The sequence below is a fragment of the Elaeis guineensis genome, chromosome 16 (genome assembly GCF_000442705.2).
Source record: "Elaeis guineensis isolate ETL-2024a chromosome 16, EG11, whole genome shotgun sequence".
NCBI classification, from domain to species: Eukaryota; Viridiplantae; Streptophyta; class Magnoliopsida; order Arecales; family Arecaceae; genus Elaeis; species Elaeis guineensis.
Genome location: NC_026008.2, coordinates 29,837,279 through 29,857,736, shown reverse-complemented (window position 1 = coordinate 29,857,736; position 20,458 = coordinate 29,837,279). Strand labels below are relative to the sequence as shown.

General features: G+C 36.6%; 1 protein-coding gene across 1 annotated transcript; it reads left to right on the top strand.

The window, feature by feature from the left end:
* Positions 1 to 9,826: 9,826 nt before the first annotated feature.
* LOC105059353 (uncharacterized) lies at positions 9,827 to 17,858 on the top strand. Its single transcript, XM_010942619.4, has 27 exons — positions 9,827 to 10,193; positions 10,282 to 10,444; positions 10,550 to 10,621; positions 10,728 to 10,799; positions 10,882 to 10,953; positions 11,047 to 11,118; positions 11,323 to 11,394; positions 11,481 to 11,552; positions 11,658 to 11,729; positions 11,809 to 11,877; positions 12,764 to 12,835; positions 13,938 to 14,009; positions 14,094 to 14,165; positions 14,235 to 14,306; positions 14,412 to 14,483; positions 14,571 to 14,642; positions 14,881 to 14,952; positions 15,053 to 15,124; positions 15,260 to 15,331; positions 15,450 to 15,521; positions 15,621 to 15,692; positions 15,777 to 15,848; positions 15,963 to 16,036; positions 16,115 to 16,246; positions 16,344 to 16,682; positions 16,760 to 17,130; positions 17,238 to 17,858. Exons 1-27 carry the CDS (start codon positions 10,094 to 10,096, stop codon positions 17,586 to 17,588), a joined length of 2,967 nt encoding a protein of 988 aa, XP_010940921.1. The 5' UTR covers positions 9,827 to 10,093; the 3' UTR covers positions 17,589 to 17,858.
* Positions 17,859 to 20,458: the final 2,600 nt, after the last annotated feature.

Sequence of the window (20,458 nt, the reverse complement as noted above, 5' to 3'; positions counted from 1 at the left end):
CTGATCACGGATTGAGGATGGCAGACTGTATTGGAATGGAGCAGAAAGTCCGAGAGTGTCTGGAAGGATGACAGTCCCGGGCTCTTTCGATGATGGATAGGATCACCTTGGTGAGGTTTGTTCTTACTTCTATGCCCATCTACTTACTCTCAAATTCTATTTTGCCCAAAACTTTTATGGACAAGCTTGAGCAGTAGTTTCAGTACTTCTTATGGGGTTTGCAGCCCGAAGGGGGTGGTGGTGTACACCTGCTGGTGTGGGATGTGGTTTGCCAACCGGTATAGGAGGATGGTCTAGGCATTCAGTCTTTGATTATAAGGTGAGAGGCGTTGATTGCTCGACATGCTACCAAGCTTCTGCTTGGCCCTATGTCGATGTGGAGCATGATGATGTGGGTGAGGTACGACACTTGGCTGACCATTGACGAGCTTCAGATTAGTCGACGTGCTCTAGTTATGTGGAAGGAGATCTATGTGCGTGCCCCTGATGTGATCCCTCAGACTAGATGGTTAGTGGGTGATGGTCATTCTATGAGTATTCTACTTGATGCATGGATAGCCAACATCCTATTGGTTCATCGGCCGACATATATTAGTAGGTAGGTGACCAAAACTATAAGGGTTTGCGATCTTCTCCACACCAATGGTTGGGGTTGGAAGTCTAATATGGTGATTAGTCATTTTGGAGAACAAATGGACCGACGAGTACTGAGGCTGGTGACCCCTCTTCACTATGGTTTGAATGTTAGAGTTGAAAATCATCCTACATTCTAAGGCCTGTGACGACTGATCTCTATCAATTATACCATCAGGAGTCAACCAGGCATCTGGATAGTGGATGGGTTTGGAAGCTCAGAGTGCATTCGAGAGTTAGTCTCTTTTTATGGAAGGTAGCTTGGAGACATCTTCCAATCAATTTTTTTTTGCATGAGAGAGGTCTGATATCCAACCAGAGTGCCCCTACTGTGCCAAGGAGAGGAGACGTTGGCACATTTCCTCTTTTGGTGTCCTTGGGCCAGACATATTTGGAGGATGGTTGATCTTCACCATCGAGCTGTTCAATTTGATGATCTTGTTAGGACCTTCTTAGACCTACTGAGGTCAAGAGCTAAGGATGCTCTATCCCATGATGCAGTTATCAATGCCGTATATATTGCCCAGCATATCTGATTGATAAGGAATAAGCTAGTTTTTGAATCCAGAAGGACCTCGATACGGTTCGTTTTGGAGAGAGCCACCATCCTTGCATCGGTGATGATTGATGTTATCTTGAGTTCTTCGACGATTTGGGACTCTTATCCTACTTTTAGAGCGATCCGAAAGGTGTTTATCACTTGAGAACCCCTTCCTCCGAGGTACCTTAAGGTTAATTTTGATGGTAGTGTTCGTAGCAGGCTTGGAGGTGCGGGTTTTGTAATTCGCAGGCCTACTTCCAGCTTGGTTGCTGTGGAAGGATGATAGCTTTTTGAGATTTCAGTTTGAGATGTGGAGCTCCAAACTGCTTGGGTTGGGATTGTGTATGCTCAGACGAATCTACACGCAGATCATATTGTTATTGAGGATGATTCTACCATAATGGTATCATGGATACAAGGAAGTATGCAAGAAGCTATCTCTGATCATATCTTATGGGATATCTCTATCCTACTAGCTGGATATAAGGATCTCTCTATCTGACACATTTTTCAGGAGGCTAACAGTGCAGCTGATTGGGTTGCGATGTTCATCATGGAGCACACCGATGATAGTTTGTAGACTGATCCGAGGTTGATTGTCATGTCCCAAATTCAAGATATAACACAGCCATGCTATCGAGGGATATAGCCCACGATAATACGAAGCCAATCAATCATAATCAACTAAAATTCTTTATGAATAAAATATAATAAAAGATTCAATTCTATTATTCATCAAATAATAAAATCAATATTGATTCGAAATATTTAAATTCAAAAGCAAGTACCAACCCAAATCTCAATATTCATAAATAGATAACTATAAATCTATGATCATAAAATAAACTAAACTTTCACTACAGAATTGTTAAGCTCGCTATATATATAGATCCCTAAGCTTGAATCCTTCATTGGTCCTAACCTTTTTTCTCGATAAAAAAAATAAAAAAATGTGAGCTATACTAGTTTAGTAAGTAGAACCGGTGCTTTCTTAACGGATCAAGCATAAATTTTTTCATGATAATACAATATTTAGAAAGTAACAGATATTATAAAAATAAATATTTCATAGAGTATATAATAAAATAAGTTATAAACCAAATCATACTTGTATAAATCATGAATATTTCATAAATCTGAATCATAAATCATTCTTTTCATGTATTCATATCATGCTTTAAAATATTGCTCACAAACATTCATGCTAAGGTCACTATTATATCCATGATGAGATCATATTTCTTAATCGATAGAATTCTTATTTTGTGTGTCAATTTTATACCCGTTGGTGGGATCATGTTTCATATGGATGCTAGCTCCGAATGTCGACCTTCCTATAGAAATTCATTCATAGCTATCTAAGAGCTTTGAAATCTTTACATCTTTTTCTTAAAACATACATATACATAGGTAGAAAAATCATAAAATTCATACTTCATAACCATGCTATTTTCATAAAATATATTCATGAAATCAATTCTCATAATAAAACATGCTTTTTTATATCACATACACCGAAATAATTTAGAGCCTCCTAGCTGAGGATTCAATCTAAGCAATTCTGATCAAGAAATCATGGAGCATGGATTGTAACAAGACTAAGATCGATCAATAGAGTTCATCAATAGTAGGATTCAAAGATATTAGACAGGCTCGATATAGGTCTGACATATGGTATAAATATCAAAGCAGTTTCAGATCATCTTGTCGGAGTCAACATAGGTTCTTAGAAGAGGACGACCTGACTCGATAGGGGTCCATAGGTATTTTTAGAGAAAGAAAGTGGATAAAGAGAGAGAAAATAGAGAGAGAATCTTCATATTTCTCAAAAAAAAATTTATGATCCAGATCATCAAGCATCATATCAAGATAACTCCATAGGTATTAATGGTGATCAGATTTATAAATATATGGTAAAGGCCAGACTTGGATCGACAAACTGCATAGATATTAAAGCAAATCCAGATTTTTTTGAAAAGATCATATCAGATTCATAATAGGATCCATGGATAAGATAGAGAGAAAGAGAGAGGATAGAGAGAGAGAAAAACTTAGAGGAGAGAGATAAGAGAGAGAAAAAGCATTTTCTTTCTTTTTATCTTTTTCTTTTCTTTTCTTTTCTTTTCTTTTTCTTCTCTTCTTGGCCGATCAAGGGAACAAAGGCTGATGACTTGTGGTTGGGAGTCCGATGATGACATAGATGGCTGGCGGTGGTGGAGCAAGGGATGACCAGCGACAAGTGGTCGGCCAATAAAAAAAATATGAAAACTTGAAAAAATAGGAGACCATCCTTTTTTTTTTTCGATCTCTGACCAATCATCGACGGCCAAACCTCCAGAGAAGGAAGCTAAGGAGGTGGGGGTCATGACCCATAGCTCAGACACTGCAAACGGCAGCATCGATTGTCGAAAAAGAGAGAAATAGGGCCCGACTAAATAGAGAAAAATAGAGCATCCATTCTTGGTGGATTTTTCAGTGAATCCGATGGTCGGCAGCTATGCGCGATGGTATGGAAAGGAGGAAAAAGAAGAGAGAAAAGAGGAGCGAGGCTTACCTCAGGCTCCAACGGTGTCTTCGGCTCTAATTTTTGATGAGCACGGGTCTAGAAATCCGACATGAATCGAGAGAAATAGAGGAGAAAAGCTGGTTGATTTCTGATGGAGATTCATAGGAGGGGGAGAGAGAGTTTTATAGGATAAAGAGGAGGCTGAATCTTGTCCGAATTTGGCCTCCTCTCTGATGGTTCGCATGGAAGAAGACTCCCATTGGGAGTCTTCAATATTTTTTTTTATTATTTTTATCTCTTTAATTTCTTTTTTTTGTTTCTTTATTACTTTTCTTTTTTTTTCATGCCTTAAGATTCGTGCAAAGGAGATTTTAGAGCTGGATTTCACATTCTTTTCTTCTTAAAAAAAATTTCATCCTCGAAACTTGACATACCTGAGATTTCAAACATTGAAAATACATGACCCTCATACTGTCCTTAAGCTTCCAAATTATCTATATCTCAAAGTGCTTATTTCACAAATCCTTAACATAAATAACTATATGATATTTCAAAACTAGATTATTTCTATCCATAAAATAATGAATTTTTTTGATCTCTTAATCTTGATTTAAAATATTATAATTTTTTGCCTCTAAAATTATTTACTCTTGATTAATTTCACATGAAAATTATAATCGACCCAATCTATTCTTCATAAATATAGAAAAGTCTAAAGCATTAGATGCTCAAAATTTTTCTAACCATTGCTATAATAAAAGAACCAATTATCGACGATAGTATTGCAACATCTAAACAAGCTTAAGAATCAATAATTTTATCTTTTCATTTATTAATGGTGGTTTCTTCTACAAAAATCAAATCTTCATTCATATCACTTACTGTATTAGTATTCTTAACTAGTTTTAGTATAATTCAACTACTACACTTTTATTATGCACTCTAATATGAATCCATCGAATTCTCCAAGACTATCGGATGAATCCTGGCAAAAGATCCAACTTTTCAAATATTTTTTTATAGATAGAAATAAAATAAAGTTTGAAGTTTTTTTATTTTAACTATTCCTCGAGCATACCATATCGAAATTAAATTTTGATTCACTTTCTATATTTAGAATCATTGCATAAGTTTGCACCTACTCATTTAGAATCTAATACATATAGAATTAATTTGGAGTAAGTTAATTCTAGATTTATCTGTCAATCAATAAGATGATTCCAAATCAACTTTTTTTTTTGTAAAATGATTAACTCGAATATCCAACAAATTAGAAGACCTCCAGCCAATATCATTATAACTAAAATAAATTCGGTTATCTCTTATAGAGCTTCCTTCATCATGACCCTTACATCAATAACTAAACCGATATGAAATCTTGTCGCTTATTTATTAAAACTTATATAAGTCTTCCAAAAATTTGATAATAGCAAGATACCTTAGATCAGCTCCAAAATCTAAACTTTGACTTGTAATAATCAATGCACTCCATTATCTTCAATAGACTTAAGAAAGATCAAGTAATCTAATATAAAAAATGGTAATACAAATTATTAAAAATTTTACTAATATGTGTATGCTATCCAATCTACCAATAAATCAAATATATATATATATATATATATATATATATATATATTATTTACCTATAAATTTTATACATGATTCTTTTGTAGGTTCAATGCTCAAAAAAAATATTTGCCTCTTATGTGATGCATTTCTTTCTTAGGCTACGTCTTAAACAAATTCTTTCTAATAAACCCAAAATTATAACGATCAAACAATTAACATCAAAATAAGAAAAATCATCATAATCTTCATCCATATTAAGTTTAGAATTTTAAAATCATAATAATTAAATAAATATATACAACATAATATAACTTATTTGTATAATATCCTATGTTCAAAGATCAATACCTCTTAAATCAAATGTACTTATTGAAATTCAAGACATAACTTATTTGTTCTATTATACACATCGTATGCCCTTGAATAAATTCTATCACAATAGCTATCGATCTGAAATCCAATCTTTGAATTCTTTAGGCTACATCTATCATGTCCTTAATGATCATAATCCTATACTCAAATACCACTGAAATTACAATCCTTAGTGATCATAATCTAAGCTCTGATATTATTTATATCATATCCTAGTCACTTAATCCATAGTCCCAAATGATCATAACGTAGGCTCTGATACCATAAAATATCATATCTCAAATTTGGGATATAATATGACCATGCTATCGAGGGGTACAATCCATGATAACACTAGCCAATTAATCACAATCAACTAAAATTTTTCATGAATAAAATATAATAAAAGATTCAATTTCATTATTCATCAAATAATTAAGCAATATTAGTTTGAAGCATCTAAATTCAAAAGCAAGTACCAACCCAAATCTCAATATTTGTAAATAAATAACTATAAGTCTATGATCATAAAATAAACTAAATTTTTACTATAGAATTTTTAAGCTTGCTATGTAGATCCCCAAGCCTGAATCATTCATCATTTCTAATCTTTTTTCTCTGTAAAAAAAAAAATAAAAAGATGTGAGCTACACTAGCTCAGTAAGTAGAACTGGTATTTCCTTATCGAATCAAGCAAATATTTTTTCATGATAATATAATATTTAAAAAGTAATAGATATTATAAAAATAAATATTTCACAAAGTATATAATAAAATAAGTTATAAATCAAATTATGCTTGTATAAATCATGAATATTTCAGAAACACGAATCATAAATCATTCTGATTATATATTCATATCATGCTTCAAAATATTGCTCACAGATATTTGTACTAAAACCACTATTATATCTGTAACAAAGTCATATTTTTTAATTGACAGAGTCCTTGTTTCATATGTCAACTTTATACCTATTGGTAGGATCATGTTTCGTATGGATGCTAGCTCCGGATATCGATCTTCTCACAGAGATTCGTTCATAGCTATTTGAGAGCTTTGAAATCTTTACATCATTTTCTTAAAACATACATATACATAAGTGAAAAAATCATAAAATTTATACTTCATAACCATGCTATTTTCATAAAACGTATTCATGAAATCAATGCTCATAATAAAATATACTTTTTTATATCACATATGCTGATTCTTATTTTATGAAAAATATGATTCCATCAACAATAATTCTTTGCATAGAAAATATAATTATTTAAAAAATATATAAGGAGCGTAAGATCCACTTACTTCATTCGTCTTAGATCTTCAGACTTCCTTAAATGAATTAGATAATTCTATTTAAAATATTAAATCATAATTAATTTTCTTTCAATGAGTTCAATAAAATTAAATAATGAAAATGGTCATTGATCAGATGGTCGGTTTGATAAGCTGTTCGAACACCAAAATAATTCAGAACCTCCTAGTTGAGGATCCAATCTAAGCAACTCTGATCAAGAAATCATGGAGCATGAATTATATCAAGACCAAGATCAATCAATAGAGTTCATTAATAGTATGATTCAAAGATATTAGATAGGTCCGGTATGGGTTTGACACATGGCACAAATATCAAAGTAATTTCAGATCATCTTGTCGGAGTCAACATAGGTTCTTAAAAGAGGATGACATGACTCGATAGGGGTCCATAGATATTTTTAGAGAGAAAGTGGGTAAAGAGAGAGAAAATAAAGAGAATCTTCGTATTTCTCAAAAAAAGAATCTATGATCAAGATCATCAAGCATCATGTCATGGTAACTCCATAGGGATTAACGATGATTAGATCCATAAATATATGATAAGAATCAGATTTGGATCGACAAACTGCACAGATATTAAAGCAAATCCAGATTTTTCTGAAAAGATCATATTAGATTCACAGTAGAGTCCATGGATAAGATAGAGAGATAAAGAGAGAGGATAGAGAGAGAAAATCTTAGAGGAGAGAGATAAGAGAGAGAAAAAATATTTTTTCTCTTTTTCTCTTTTTCTTCTTTTCTTTTCTTTTCTTTTCTTTTTTTTTCTCTTCCTGGCCGATCAAGGGAACAAAGGCTGATAACTTGTGGCTGGAAGTTCGACAGTAACATAGGCGGCCGACGGTGATGGAGCAAGGAATGGCCGGTAACAAGTAGCCGGCCAACAAAAAAAAATATAAACTCAGAAAAACAGGAGATTGCCCTCTTTTCTTTGATTTTCTCGATCTCTGGCCAATCATCGACGGCCAAACCTCCGGAGAAGGAAGTTAGGAAGGTGGGGGTCATGACCTATGGCTCAGGCACTACAAACAACAGCATCGATGATTGGAAAAGGGAGAAATAGGGCCCGACTAAACAGAGAAAAATAAAGCATCCATTCTTGGTGGATTTTTTGGCGAACCCGATGGCCAACGGCCATGCATGATGGCATGAGAAGGAGGGGAAGGAAGAGAGAAAGGAGGGGTGGGGCTTACCTTAGACTCCGAAGGTGTCTTTGGCTCCAATCTTCGGTGAGTACGGGTCTAGAAATCCGACATGAATCGAGAGAAATAGAGGGAAAAAGCTGGTTGATTTCTGGTGGAGATTCATAGAAGGGAGAGAGAGAGTTTTATAGGGTAAAGAGGAGGCTGAATCCTGTCCGGATTTAATTTTTATCTCTTTTGTTTCTTTTTTTTTTTTGTTTCTTTGTTTCTTTCTTTTTTTTTTCCTTTTCATGCCCTAAGATTCATGCAAAGAAAATTTTAGAGCTATGTTTCACATTGATTCCTCGATCCTTTAAGAATGTTTTGCTTTTTAACTCTTTGGGATAGATTCATACTAGATTTATATGAATGTATTTGCTTTTACTAAAAGAAACTTAAATATTCTTATAAAACTTAACTTATTAACAAAAAAAACTTTTCTCATCATTATATCCTAAAGATCCATTTAGATGACTGGGTCCAAAATCTTATAGGAATTATGAGTCTGGATCAATATAACCATCTAAATAAGTTTGGGGTAGGCTTGCATTTATAAATGCCCAAAGAACTATTCTCGAATCCCATAGGGAGAAAAGATCTGTTAGGATCGGGCCAGTCCACTATAATGATTCTCTGGGTATTTATCAAGACAAGCCTGGCTCAATCTTATTTAAATAATTGTATTGATCCAAACCCATACTTTATATGGGATTTTAGGATCAGTCATTCAAATAGACCCTAAAGCTCAAGTTGTATCCAAGAACATTTGTCATTTTATATCATTATCTTTATAACTTTCATAATTATATATATTTAAATAATATTTTTTTTTGGATGGATTATTGATCTTCAGTTGTTTGTATTACTATAAATACAATTAATCCAGGATATAATAGAGATGCAGGAAATATTTCGCATTCACCTTTTCATAACTTGGGCGTTCAAGAGACCGACTCATATGCTGACTTAACTTTTGTGTCTACTCACGCTTCAATCATATATTGGCAGATCAATGCATTAAAGAAAAATCCAATACACCCACCAACACAAGCTGGTGCAGTTACATTCTCTTCCCCTTTCAAAGGTGCTCCATGTCCTGATGCAGTTACAATCATAGTCCACAACACCGTAGAAAGCATGAATACTTACCACATTCGGCTACAAGTGCTGTTAGATGATAATTTTTTTCTAAAATCAAACTCGTCATTAGCATATCACGTGAGAGACTCGACATTAATGGGATGCTACTGCCCATACTCCCCGCGAGTCCCCCTGTCCCTCCCCGTGCAGTCAGCAGCAGTCTAATTCTTTCCATCGACCCAGAATACTTATTTTATCCGGGAGATCCTTCCAACAAAAGAGACCAATGTACATTTGGGTGCTCCAGCCACAGTGCCCCATTATTTACCTACTCCATGCAATGCTCTTCCTCACAGCAGTTTCAACCAAAAGCTTTTTCCGGTTCTGTGCTTTGTTCGTGGACACTGTGCTTCCCAAAGCTGCCACCCCTCCCTGCACTGAAGGCTCCAAATCATGGTTATCTTCTACAAAAATTAAATAAACGAAACTACAAAACTTTTATTTTTACAGAGGATTTGTGTCACTAAAAAAGTTCTTTATTGGCGACAAAAACAAAAGAAAAGTATGGATGCTAATACTAGCACTAGTAGTAGGTTAGTAGGGACTGCAAAGATATAATGAGGCCGTCTGGGACCAGCCGTACCCTGGCCTTGGTCCAGAGCTAGAGAGAGAGAGAGAGAGGGTGTAGTGACCTCCCCCCACTGTGAAACGAACAGTCACGTCGCTGTCGCCACCGCCATTTTGGTGCTCCCAACCTCGAGTACGGCGTCAGCCTCGCTGCGCCTTTCCCGTTTCGGCAATTTCCCATCCCCCTTCCTTTATGTCTCCTCCCCTTCTCCTCGTTGAGTTGAGAATGTAGAGCGCTACGATGCTCGTTCTCTCTCTGTGATCTCTGGCGTTGTCTTGAGCTTGGAATGGCAATGGAAGAGAGGAGGAAGGAGATGCTACGCTTCTTGGTTTCAATGGCGTTTCTGTTGGCCTTCTTCCCGGCCGTTTCCTCGTTCTCAGATGAAGGTCTTCGTTAGTTCTCTTTTCCGCTTTTTTTTTTTTTTCTGGAAAAAGAAAAAAACAACTTAACGGCTAGTTTTGGTGGTGGCTTCAGGGAGGGCTTTGATGGCGCTGAAGGCGTCGTTCAGCAACGTGGCCAACGTGCTACTGGACTGGAACCCCGTCGCAGCCGGCGGCGACGCCAACCGCAGCAGCGACGACCACTGCGCATGGAGAGGCGTCGTCTGCGACAACCTCACCTCCGCCGTCGTTTCCCTGTATCCCTTCCCCCCCTCTCTCATATTCTTCGCCATGGCTTAATTCTCTTTTCTTCTGTTGTCCTTATTTGTTAATATTTTTTTGTTTGGGGTTTTGGGGTGAAGGAACTTATCGAATCTAAACCTGGGAGGGGAGATCTCGCCCGCGGTTGGGGAGCTGAAAAGCTTGCAATCCATGTATATCTTCTTTTATTCACTTTAAACCCCTGCTTTCTATTTTAATATTACTTGACCCTTTTTTAATGTGTACCTAAATCTTATTTTACTTGTTGGTGGGGCGCAGAGATTTGAAGGGGAACAAGCTCACAGGGCAAATCCCGGACGAGATTGGGGACTCTGTTTCTTTAAGACATCTGTACTGCTAGAAACTAGTCCTTTCATTTGTTGTTTCTAGTTTAACTATTGTTTGTTGTAAATATTGTGCGGCAAATTTGTAGGGATTTATCTGGGAATGCACTCTATGGGGATATTCCCTTTTCGATATCCAAGCTGAAGCAGCTCGAGGAATTGTAAGCTGACCGATGGGAATAATTTTATCTCTGTTTGCTGTGTTTTTTGAAGAAAATAGGAGTCCTTGTTTCGCTAATGATATTTGAATGCAGGAACCTGAAGAACAACCAGCTGATAGGCCCAATTCCTTCAACATTGTCCCAAATCCCAAGCCTCAAAACTCTGTGAGTATTATTGTATTGTTTTGATTTGCTTTATTTGTTTTTTTTTTTTTTTTAAGGGTGGACTTCAGACTATCCTGGTGATTTCATTATCTTTTTTTCTTGTGTATGGTTTATATCTTCTGTTTCTTTGACACAATCTTTAGACATTAAGTGAAGTTCTGGGACTTGGCTGCTAATGTGGTTAGTGATTCTTCTTCTGGACAGGGACTTAGCCCAGAACCAGCTTACTGGAGACATACCTCAGCTTATTTACTGGAATGAAGTGCTGCAGTACCTGTGAGCACTTACAATCCTCTATAACTAAAAGGTTTCCATAAGAAACCATTTTCTGCTACTGATTAAGATGCTGGTGTTTCTTGTAGAGGCTTACGTGGTAATTTGCTCTCTGGAACTTTATCGCCCGACATGTGCCAATTGACCGGCCTGTGGTATTTGTATGTAATTTTTTCCCTCGATCCATTTGTTCTAGTTGATGATTTTGATTCCTCAATTTGTTAACCTTCTCGTCATATTGATTCATATTTGCATCTTTAATGCAGTGATGTGAGGGGCAATAACCTCACTGGAACCATTCCAGATAGCATAGGAAACTGCACCAGTTTTGAGATCTTGTATGCTAATTCTACTGTAAATTTGCTTCTTATTATAAAAGAATGGAATTGTTTATTTAATCTTGATCCTGAATGACAGGGATATATCATACAATCAAATCACTGGAGAGATTCCTTACAATATTGGTTTCCTGCAAGTGGCTACACTGTAAGTATTCTCCTGGCATTTAGATGCACTTTTATTAGTTAGATAAAAAAGAGAACTGGTTGTTTCTTGTTGGCATTTTCATTTTATAGAATGGGCTTTAAATGCTCATTTACTGCGCTGTTTCTATTCACGTGAAAGGTGTTATAGGGTTAATATATGACTTCTAGCATGGAGAATTGTGTCAATAGCTGCTAAAGCTATGGATGTTGACTTCCCCCCTCTATTGAGTGCATAATTGTGTATAATAAAACTGTGCTATTTATCTGCTTCTCTTGCCTTTTCTTTTCACAATTTCTTACACTGCAATGGATGAGAAAGTTTGCTGTCTCCAACAGATATCGGATTAATTTGTTCTCTTATCTACAGTCACAAGTGCAGTTTTTGGGAGCAATTTGGCTGAAAACAAAGATCCAAAATTCTTAAATATCTAAAGAACTCACCAGGAATCTGGATAGAATTTGGATATATAATACATTAATACTAGAAGTATTAACAGAACTAAAGAGTGCCAAACAATTTACATATCTATATTTTTATTCATCTGAAAACAAGCATGGAAGCGAAATGCATGGCAAAAGGTAAACATAGCAAATACACTACAGTTATTGGCAGCACAGAACACCATTGGGTAATAAGTTTTAAGTGATTCTTGAAATATTTGCGAATGAATCATGAATAAAATAAAAGATGTGAATGATTGAAGAATTCTTGGTTAATTTGATTTTCCTATCATATTTTGGAGTTTCATTTGATGTATGAAAAAAGCTGAAAAAATTGAGAATTTTCCATGATTCAGAGTCTATCATCATTGTACTCATTTTCTTATGAATTGTGATAATTTTGGCACTAATTACTCATCAATTCATTTTCTATATTCTGATCGAAGGTCCCTTCAAGGAAATAGACTCACAGGGAAGATTCCAGAGGTGATCGGCCTCATGCAAGCTCTTGCAGTATTGTAAGCACACATTACTTTTTCTTTCCTAATTCATTTTCCATATTGTGTTTCTTTTGCTGCCTTAATGAGTCTTTCTGTGCCATATTGCTTGTGATATTACTGACCAACATATCTCTAAATCCTCCTGCACATTATTAAATGTTACAAATGAATCACTATACCATTTACTTTCTAATCGTCTGACATGTCTATACCACTTAGCTTGAGCTTAAAGTTAATAAATTAATATCTTAATTGCCTGATGCATGCATACAAAAGCACACACATGCACTCACAAACATTGTATATAACATGTATGACTTGGACACTACTAACTATAGAATGTTCATATAAACACTAAGTTGGCATTCACACATACACCCTTATGCCATGTAGGTGGTGTTGAAGTTGTAGGTATGCCCATGTAAATTCCTAAACGACTTCACGAAATAAATCAATTTTTTCTAGAGACTTTCTTGGGGCACTCTAGAAAGAAACCTCGCCATCATCATAAATATTGTACGTTCTATAAATTTCATGCAAGTGTTTTTAACCATCTTAATAACAGCACCGTCATCATAACTATTCATATGTTCTATATCCTTTATGCATCTTCTCCACCATTTATTTGTTTGGGGTATGAAGAATCATTTGATTGCTGATGTTTGATACCGAGTGACTTTCCTTTCTTAATCAGTATTCTGTTAATATAGATAGTCTAGAAAGCCTAACCTGTAAGAAAAGTATATCGACTAGTTGTCTTTGACAGTGTATAAGCAGATACATGTTAGCTGCAAGCTGTTATATTTGTTGCTCTTGTAGAATTGAATCAGTGACGTTCCAATCAATAAACAACAGTTTGTTTCTGCTTGGTATGTTGCATAACCATTGGCAAAGTGTTTGTCATGCTACAAGTTCCAGACTTGCTCCCCTCCCCTGTTCTTTATGAGATTTCAAGTACTTCTTAATCCTTTTTGGAGACTTGTTATGAGCTATGTCAAGATCATTCATCGCATTTAGCAACCTAATGGTTGCTGATGTGCTTCATATGCAAAGCTTTTGTGTTGCAGATTTGTTTTTGAGTGCAGTCACCATGACGTGTGCTATCTGCTTTTATTTTCAGGGATTTAAGTGAAAATGAACTGGTTGGAACCATTCCTCCGATACTTGGCAATCTGTCCTACACGGGCAAGCTGTGAGTTTTGACCTGTTGCTCTTGATTTATGTATGCAAAGCTTACCATGCTGTCTTGTAAACTCCTTTTCATGTTGTCTCCCAGATACTTACATGGAAACAAGCTTACTGGACCAATCCCTCCAGAGTTGGGAAACATGACAAAACTTAGCTATCTGTGAGGGTCTTTTCCTGTGCTGTGAATTCTGTATTTTGTGTATGCTAGCTAATCTTATCAACTGTACAGGCAACTAAATGACAACAAGCTAGTAGGTACTATTCCAGCTGAGCTTGGAAAACTTGAAGAGCTGTTTGAATTGTGAGTATTTGTCGCATTATGAGTCATTTAAAATCCTTTAAGTGCTTTTGGAGACTATATCTGTACATGGTCAGGTATTTACCAATTTCTGTATCTCTGTGACAGGAATCTTGCCAATAACAACCTCGAGGGTCCTATTCCCCAGAATATCAGCTTGTGCACTGCATTGAATAAATTGTGAGTTTTTTTTTCGGTGGATTGAATTATTTTATTTTTGTAATGTTTGGGTATTGGATTTGTGTTAATTTCTTGGTGTTTTTCTAGTAATGTGCATGGTAATAGGTTGAATGGTTCTATCCCATTGCAGTTCCAGAAGTTAGAGAGCCTGACCTATCTGTGAGTTCCATCTATGAAACTTCCCCATTAAAGAAAAATACTCTTTACACTTAATGACAATGAACACTATTCGAGCTGCTGTTTCTACAATAAGCTCAAACACACAAGCATTTGGTATTAGTATATTTGAGATAATATCCTGAGCTGATTTATGAACCACTCTGTACAACCCACCACCTACTTTATGAAGCTTCAAATGCTTAGCAGTTTTATGATCTTAATTCTATCAAAATTGCAGGAACTTCTCATCAAACAACTTTAAGGGCAAAGTTCCCTGGGAATTAGGCCGAATTATCAATCTTGATACCCTGTAAGGGATTACTGCTTTTCTGATGTCTGAATTGTTTGTTAAAACTTTCTATCTTAAGAATGTTCATTTCCCCCCTTCTTTCCTCTTCTTCTTACCATAGGGATCTCTCGAACAATCATTTTTCTGGTCCCATTCCTGATTCTATTGGGGATCTGGAGCACCTTCTTGAGCTGTAAGTCAGACTAGACTGTTTCTCTAATTTGTAACATGTTTTCTGTGTGGTTTCAGATTTCAGCTTAATAGTGTTCTTGAAATAGTCCATGTTGTACTCAGTCTCATTCTTCTTATTGCTACCTCAAAACTGCAGGAACCTAAGTAGAAATAATCTCAATGGGCCCCTCCCAGCTGAATTTGGGAATCTGCGTAGTGTTCAAACCATGTAAGTACGAAGTCATGTCTTCGCACAGTTATTATTGTTTATCTTCTGATTATTCATTAATGGCAGTATATATGAAATGTTGTTTCTTAGTCGCTTAAATGAATTCAAACTTGTGTAGTGATATATCTTACAACAAGCTGTCTGGTCCAATTCCTGAAGAACTGGGACAGTTGCAGACAATTGATACTTTGTAAGTCCAAATCCATTTTTTGTCTTCTTTATTTTTTATTCCTGTGAAGCACTTGCTGTCCTCCAGTCGAATATTTATACCCTGTCAATGTGCCTTCAGGATTCTAAACAACAATGATCTATATGGTGAGATACCAGTTCAATTGACCAATTGCTTCAGCCTATCTTCCTTGTAAGTTTATCATCCTTGTTCTCTTTGCTACAAAGGCTGTGAAAAGAATTTACTTGCATGATTGAGCATTTGATCTGTATTCAGGAATCTTTCATTTAATAACTTCTCTGGAGATGTTCCTCTCTCCAAGAACTTTTCAAGGTTTCCTCAAGAAAGGTATCCAAATAATTAGTGCTCTTTCTCTATAACCAAAAAAAAGAGAAAAAATCAAAGTTCTCTCTTTTCATCGCAATTATGATTTTCCAGAATATTAATCTTATCTGCATTCAGTTTCCTAGGAAATCCAATGTTGTGTGGAAACTGGTTGGGATCCTCTTGTGGACAAGATCTTCATGGATCGAAAGGTTCGCTCAATGCAAATCTAATATTATCATCTTTTGCATCACTTCCCATTGATTATTTTACTCAATGTTTTTCTGCAGTCACTATTTCTCGAGCTGCTGTTGTCTGCATTACACTAGGCTGCATTACACTGCTATCGATGATGTTAGTGGCAATATACAAGTCTAGTCAACCAAAGCAGTTCATTAAAGGATCAAACCGAACTGTGCAAGGCATGTATCTTCTCTCTCTCTCTAGTTTGTCAGTGTTGTAAGTATACACTTATTTTTTATGCAACATTCGTCATTTACCAAAGAATTCTTTGTTCAGGTCCTCCAAAACTTGTAGTCCTCAGAATGGACATGGCAATCCATACATATGAAGATATTATGAGGATCACAGAAAATTTGAGTGAGAAATATATTATAGGCTATGGTGCTTCAAGCACGGTCTATAAATGTGTACTCAAGAATTCTAAGCCTATTGCCATTAAGCGGCTTTACAGTCAGTATCCTCATAATCTTCATGAATTCGAGACTGAACTGGAAACCATTGGAAGCATAAGACACAGAAATCTTGTCAGCTTGCATGGCTACTCACTTTCCCCACATGGAAACCTTCTGTTCTATGATTACATGGAAAATGGCTCATTATGGGATCTTCTCCATGGTTTGGACATCTAGTTTCCTTATTATTCTCATCTGCTTTCATGCTTTATACATCATTAATTACTTTTGTTTATTCAGGCCCATCGAAAAAAGTGAAGCTTGACTGGGACACACGGCTTAAAATAGCAGTTGGTGCTGCCCAGGGCCTAGCCTATCTTCACCATGACTGTAACCCCAGAATCATTCATCGAGATGTGAAGTCCTCCAACATCCTTCTTGATGAGAACTTTGAGGCACACCTCTCAGATTTTGGCATAGCCAAATGCATCCCAGCTGCCAAAACTCATGCATCAACATATGTGCTGGGCACTATTGGCTACATTGATCCGGAGTATGCTCGCACCTCCAGGCTGAATGAGAAATCTGATGTTTATAGCTTCGGCATTGTTCTTTTGGAGCTACTCACTGGGAAGAAGGCTGTTGATAATGATTCTAACTTGCACCAACTGGTCAATTATCCAGATTTACACCTGAACCATCTTCATATTGTTTTAATTAGATAACAGTGCCATTGATCTAAGAAGCTACTCATTTATTTGCTGTTTCTGACATTCAGATACTCTCAAAGGCAGATGACAACACAGTGATGGAGGCGGTGGATTCGGAAGTGTCGGTCACCTGCATGGATATGGGGCTTGTCAAAAAGGCATTCCAGCTCGCATTGCTGTGCACAAAGAGGCATCCATCCGATAGGCCTACCATGCATGAGGTCGCCCGAGTGCTGGTTTCTTTGCTGCCTGTGCCGAGCTTGAAGCCTGGCTTGGTGCCACAAAAGCCAATGGACTACGCACACTATCTAGCTGCTGGTCCAGATGTAAAGATTAAAAGGAACCACGACGACAACAGCTCATCAGATGGGCAGTGGTTTCTAAGATTTGGCGAGGTCATATCGAAGAATACTCTTTGACAGTGGATGAAAGTTTTTGTCACTGAAGGGAAAAAGATGGTCCCAGTGCATTTTTGTTGTTTTGGTGGTAACTGTGGAAACACATACATCCTTCATGAGGATGGGGTCTGAACTTTAAAACTTGTTAAGATCTCAGATGGACAGCCTTGGAAACTTGAAGCAGCTATTTGGCGTCTGTTGTGTTATGTTAGGTGTAGTGTTTGAATGTGTGTACTATCTCGTGAGTGCCTTGAATACCCCATGAATAAACCCATTTAAAGTTGTTGAGCAGAGAAGTCTCTTCCCATGCCTCTGAGATGGCTTCCTGCGGGTCCACTCGGCTCTGCGAGGTGGTCCTGAGGCCAGCATTTATGTGATGTGGTGGAGTGTATGGGATGGGGATGGCAAATTGCTTGGATAAACGGAGAGCTGGTATATGGGAAGTTAGTGAAGACAAGAAGAGTTGGTGGAGTAGCTGGAATTACTCAATCTGGTTGTCTTGGCAGGATCTACATACACACGCACACATACACACCCAGACACAGGAGCTATCTCTCCAGGCTGGGTGGCAGACACCATGTTGAGCGTGCTTATCTAGCTAGTTCAATATAATTCATGCATATCCCAGTAGCTACTAAATGCAAGCTACTTCTGTTCTATATAATCTGGCTATGAAAGTGTGTACATAAGCCACACCAACCCACAAAGATCAGGGACATGCAAAGGCTATATCACATATAGAGAACAGAGTCTACACTGAAAATATGGTTTAAACCAGAAGTTTTCTTATTTTAGCCCATCAGTATTTTGTGACGCGGTCAAGTATTAATGGGGAATCTCTGTTTCGATTGATTTGAAATGCAACATGCATTATGGGGTAAAAGCTAAAGTAGCCTGCACTGGAGGAGCAAGCTCCATACCAAATGATTGAAGCCAAGCCAGCTACTGTAATGCAATTATGCAATGTGAGTTCCAAGTCATAGGGAACCCTTGCTAAATATCAATGAGCATCCCTCTGGGATTGGCTATACAGTAATTGCCAACAATCTTCTTATCCCGCAAGTCAAGCTCTAGGCCAATGCAGACAAAATATTAGTGCTCACCATAGTCTTAGTGCAATTTAACTGAGTGTACATATATAACATTGACCAAAGGTACTTTGGCTATCATACAAGGTAATACAGATACCTTTGAACACAATATATATTTGCATCAGTATTCTCATCATGGTACCATGCACTTTTCAAAATATGACAATCAAGACAACCTAACATAAGTGATTGCCGCTTCCACAACCTCTTCAACCAAGTGCCGTCATTCTCTGCTTAGGCATTCACCCACTCCATGACTTTGCGTTTTTCCCTCACTTCTGAGCTCTATCAAGGAGCATACTGTAAATGTAGCAAGGTAAAATAACTTCCATGCTTGATTGCATCCAGCGACTTGATTATTACCCAATTTTACCCAATCCAATCTAAACCTTGCCATACAATCTTACTCGATTATGTCTAATCATATCCTATCTGACTCGTCCTACCTAATCTGGCCATTGTTGATCCCGCTCAATCCAACCTAAGCCTAAATATCCTATCCCACCAAATCTTATCTGATCATACATAATTCAATTTGATCCTACTCCTATCTTGCAGACCCTCGCCTAATCCAAATCCAAAAATCCTAACCCTGATGCCAAACATGATACATGAACACCGAAGACCTAAAAATCTACATTTGCATCTAAATCGGATCAAACATAATATAGACTTATGCTAAAACTAATTTTCATAGCTACACCAAAATTATCCTTAATATCCTCAACCCCTTTCTTTTATTATAGGTGCACAACATAAAGATATTCCAACATATGGGGTATTCATCTTGCCATATATACCTATTCAGCCTCCATCAACATTTATCTTGAGACCACTTATATCTTTATATGGATCAAGTGACACTCTAGTTCCTTACATATTATTTTTTGTCATAATTTTCAATAACTTAGTTCCTCACCCTCTCTCCATAAGCCATGTGTCCCCTTAGGTGCCACTTTCCCATACAACTACTCTTGCACTGGATCCCAACTTCAAATATGGCCAGTGGAGATAACTCTCCATTACAAACTCCTTATTTCTTTATAACAAATCCATGACATGCATTGATTTAATGTTGGTGTCTTTGTCTCACCCTCACATCGCTCTTGAATGACCAATTTAAGCCTTAAGACTCTACTTAGATCTACTCTAGATCATATCTATGCCACTTCATCCTCATCCACAAAATCACTTTTCACTTCTCATAAAATCTTATCCTTCCATGCCTCCTCCATATCATGAATCCAAGAGGATGGAATTAACCTAACCTCCTTTTGCATTTAGCCCTCCTTTTCGTCTTTGAAAATTAATCTCTCTTTTTGTCTCTTCTCTTTATCCTTTCACTTCATCTTGACCATCCAAAAGAAACATAATCTAAAAAACATACCCTCCTTAAATTCTAGCCTATACTTTCTTAATCCCCTTTTGTCTTATTAGTAAATGAAAATCTCCTCTCTTACTAATCTTAACTACTGAATTTAAAGAGCTTTATTCTTAGCTCTCAAACTAAGATCTTTTATCATAGACCTTGAACTCTCAAAAACTACAAGAAACATACTTATGCTCAATTCTTGCCCTCAAACCTAGACACATCATTAATCCTCTCTCTCACATCCTGGTTAATAGAATAAATCATCTAGCATATAATATCAACCCTTAGATTTAGAGATTTCCGATCTCTCTATAAATCCTACTTCTTTGACCACCACTCTTTATAAATACCCTCATTCCAACCATAAATCATGGAAGAAATTAAGAAAAATTAGAAACCTAAGAAAAATTATCAAAATTCACACTAAA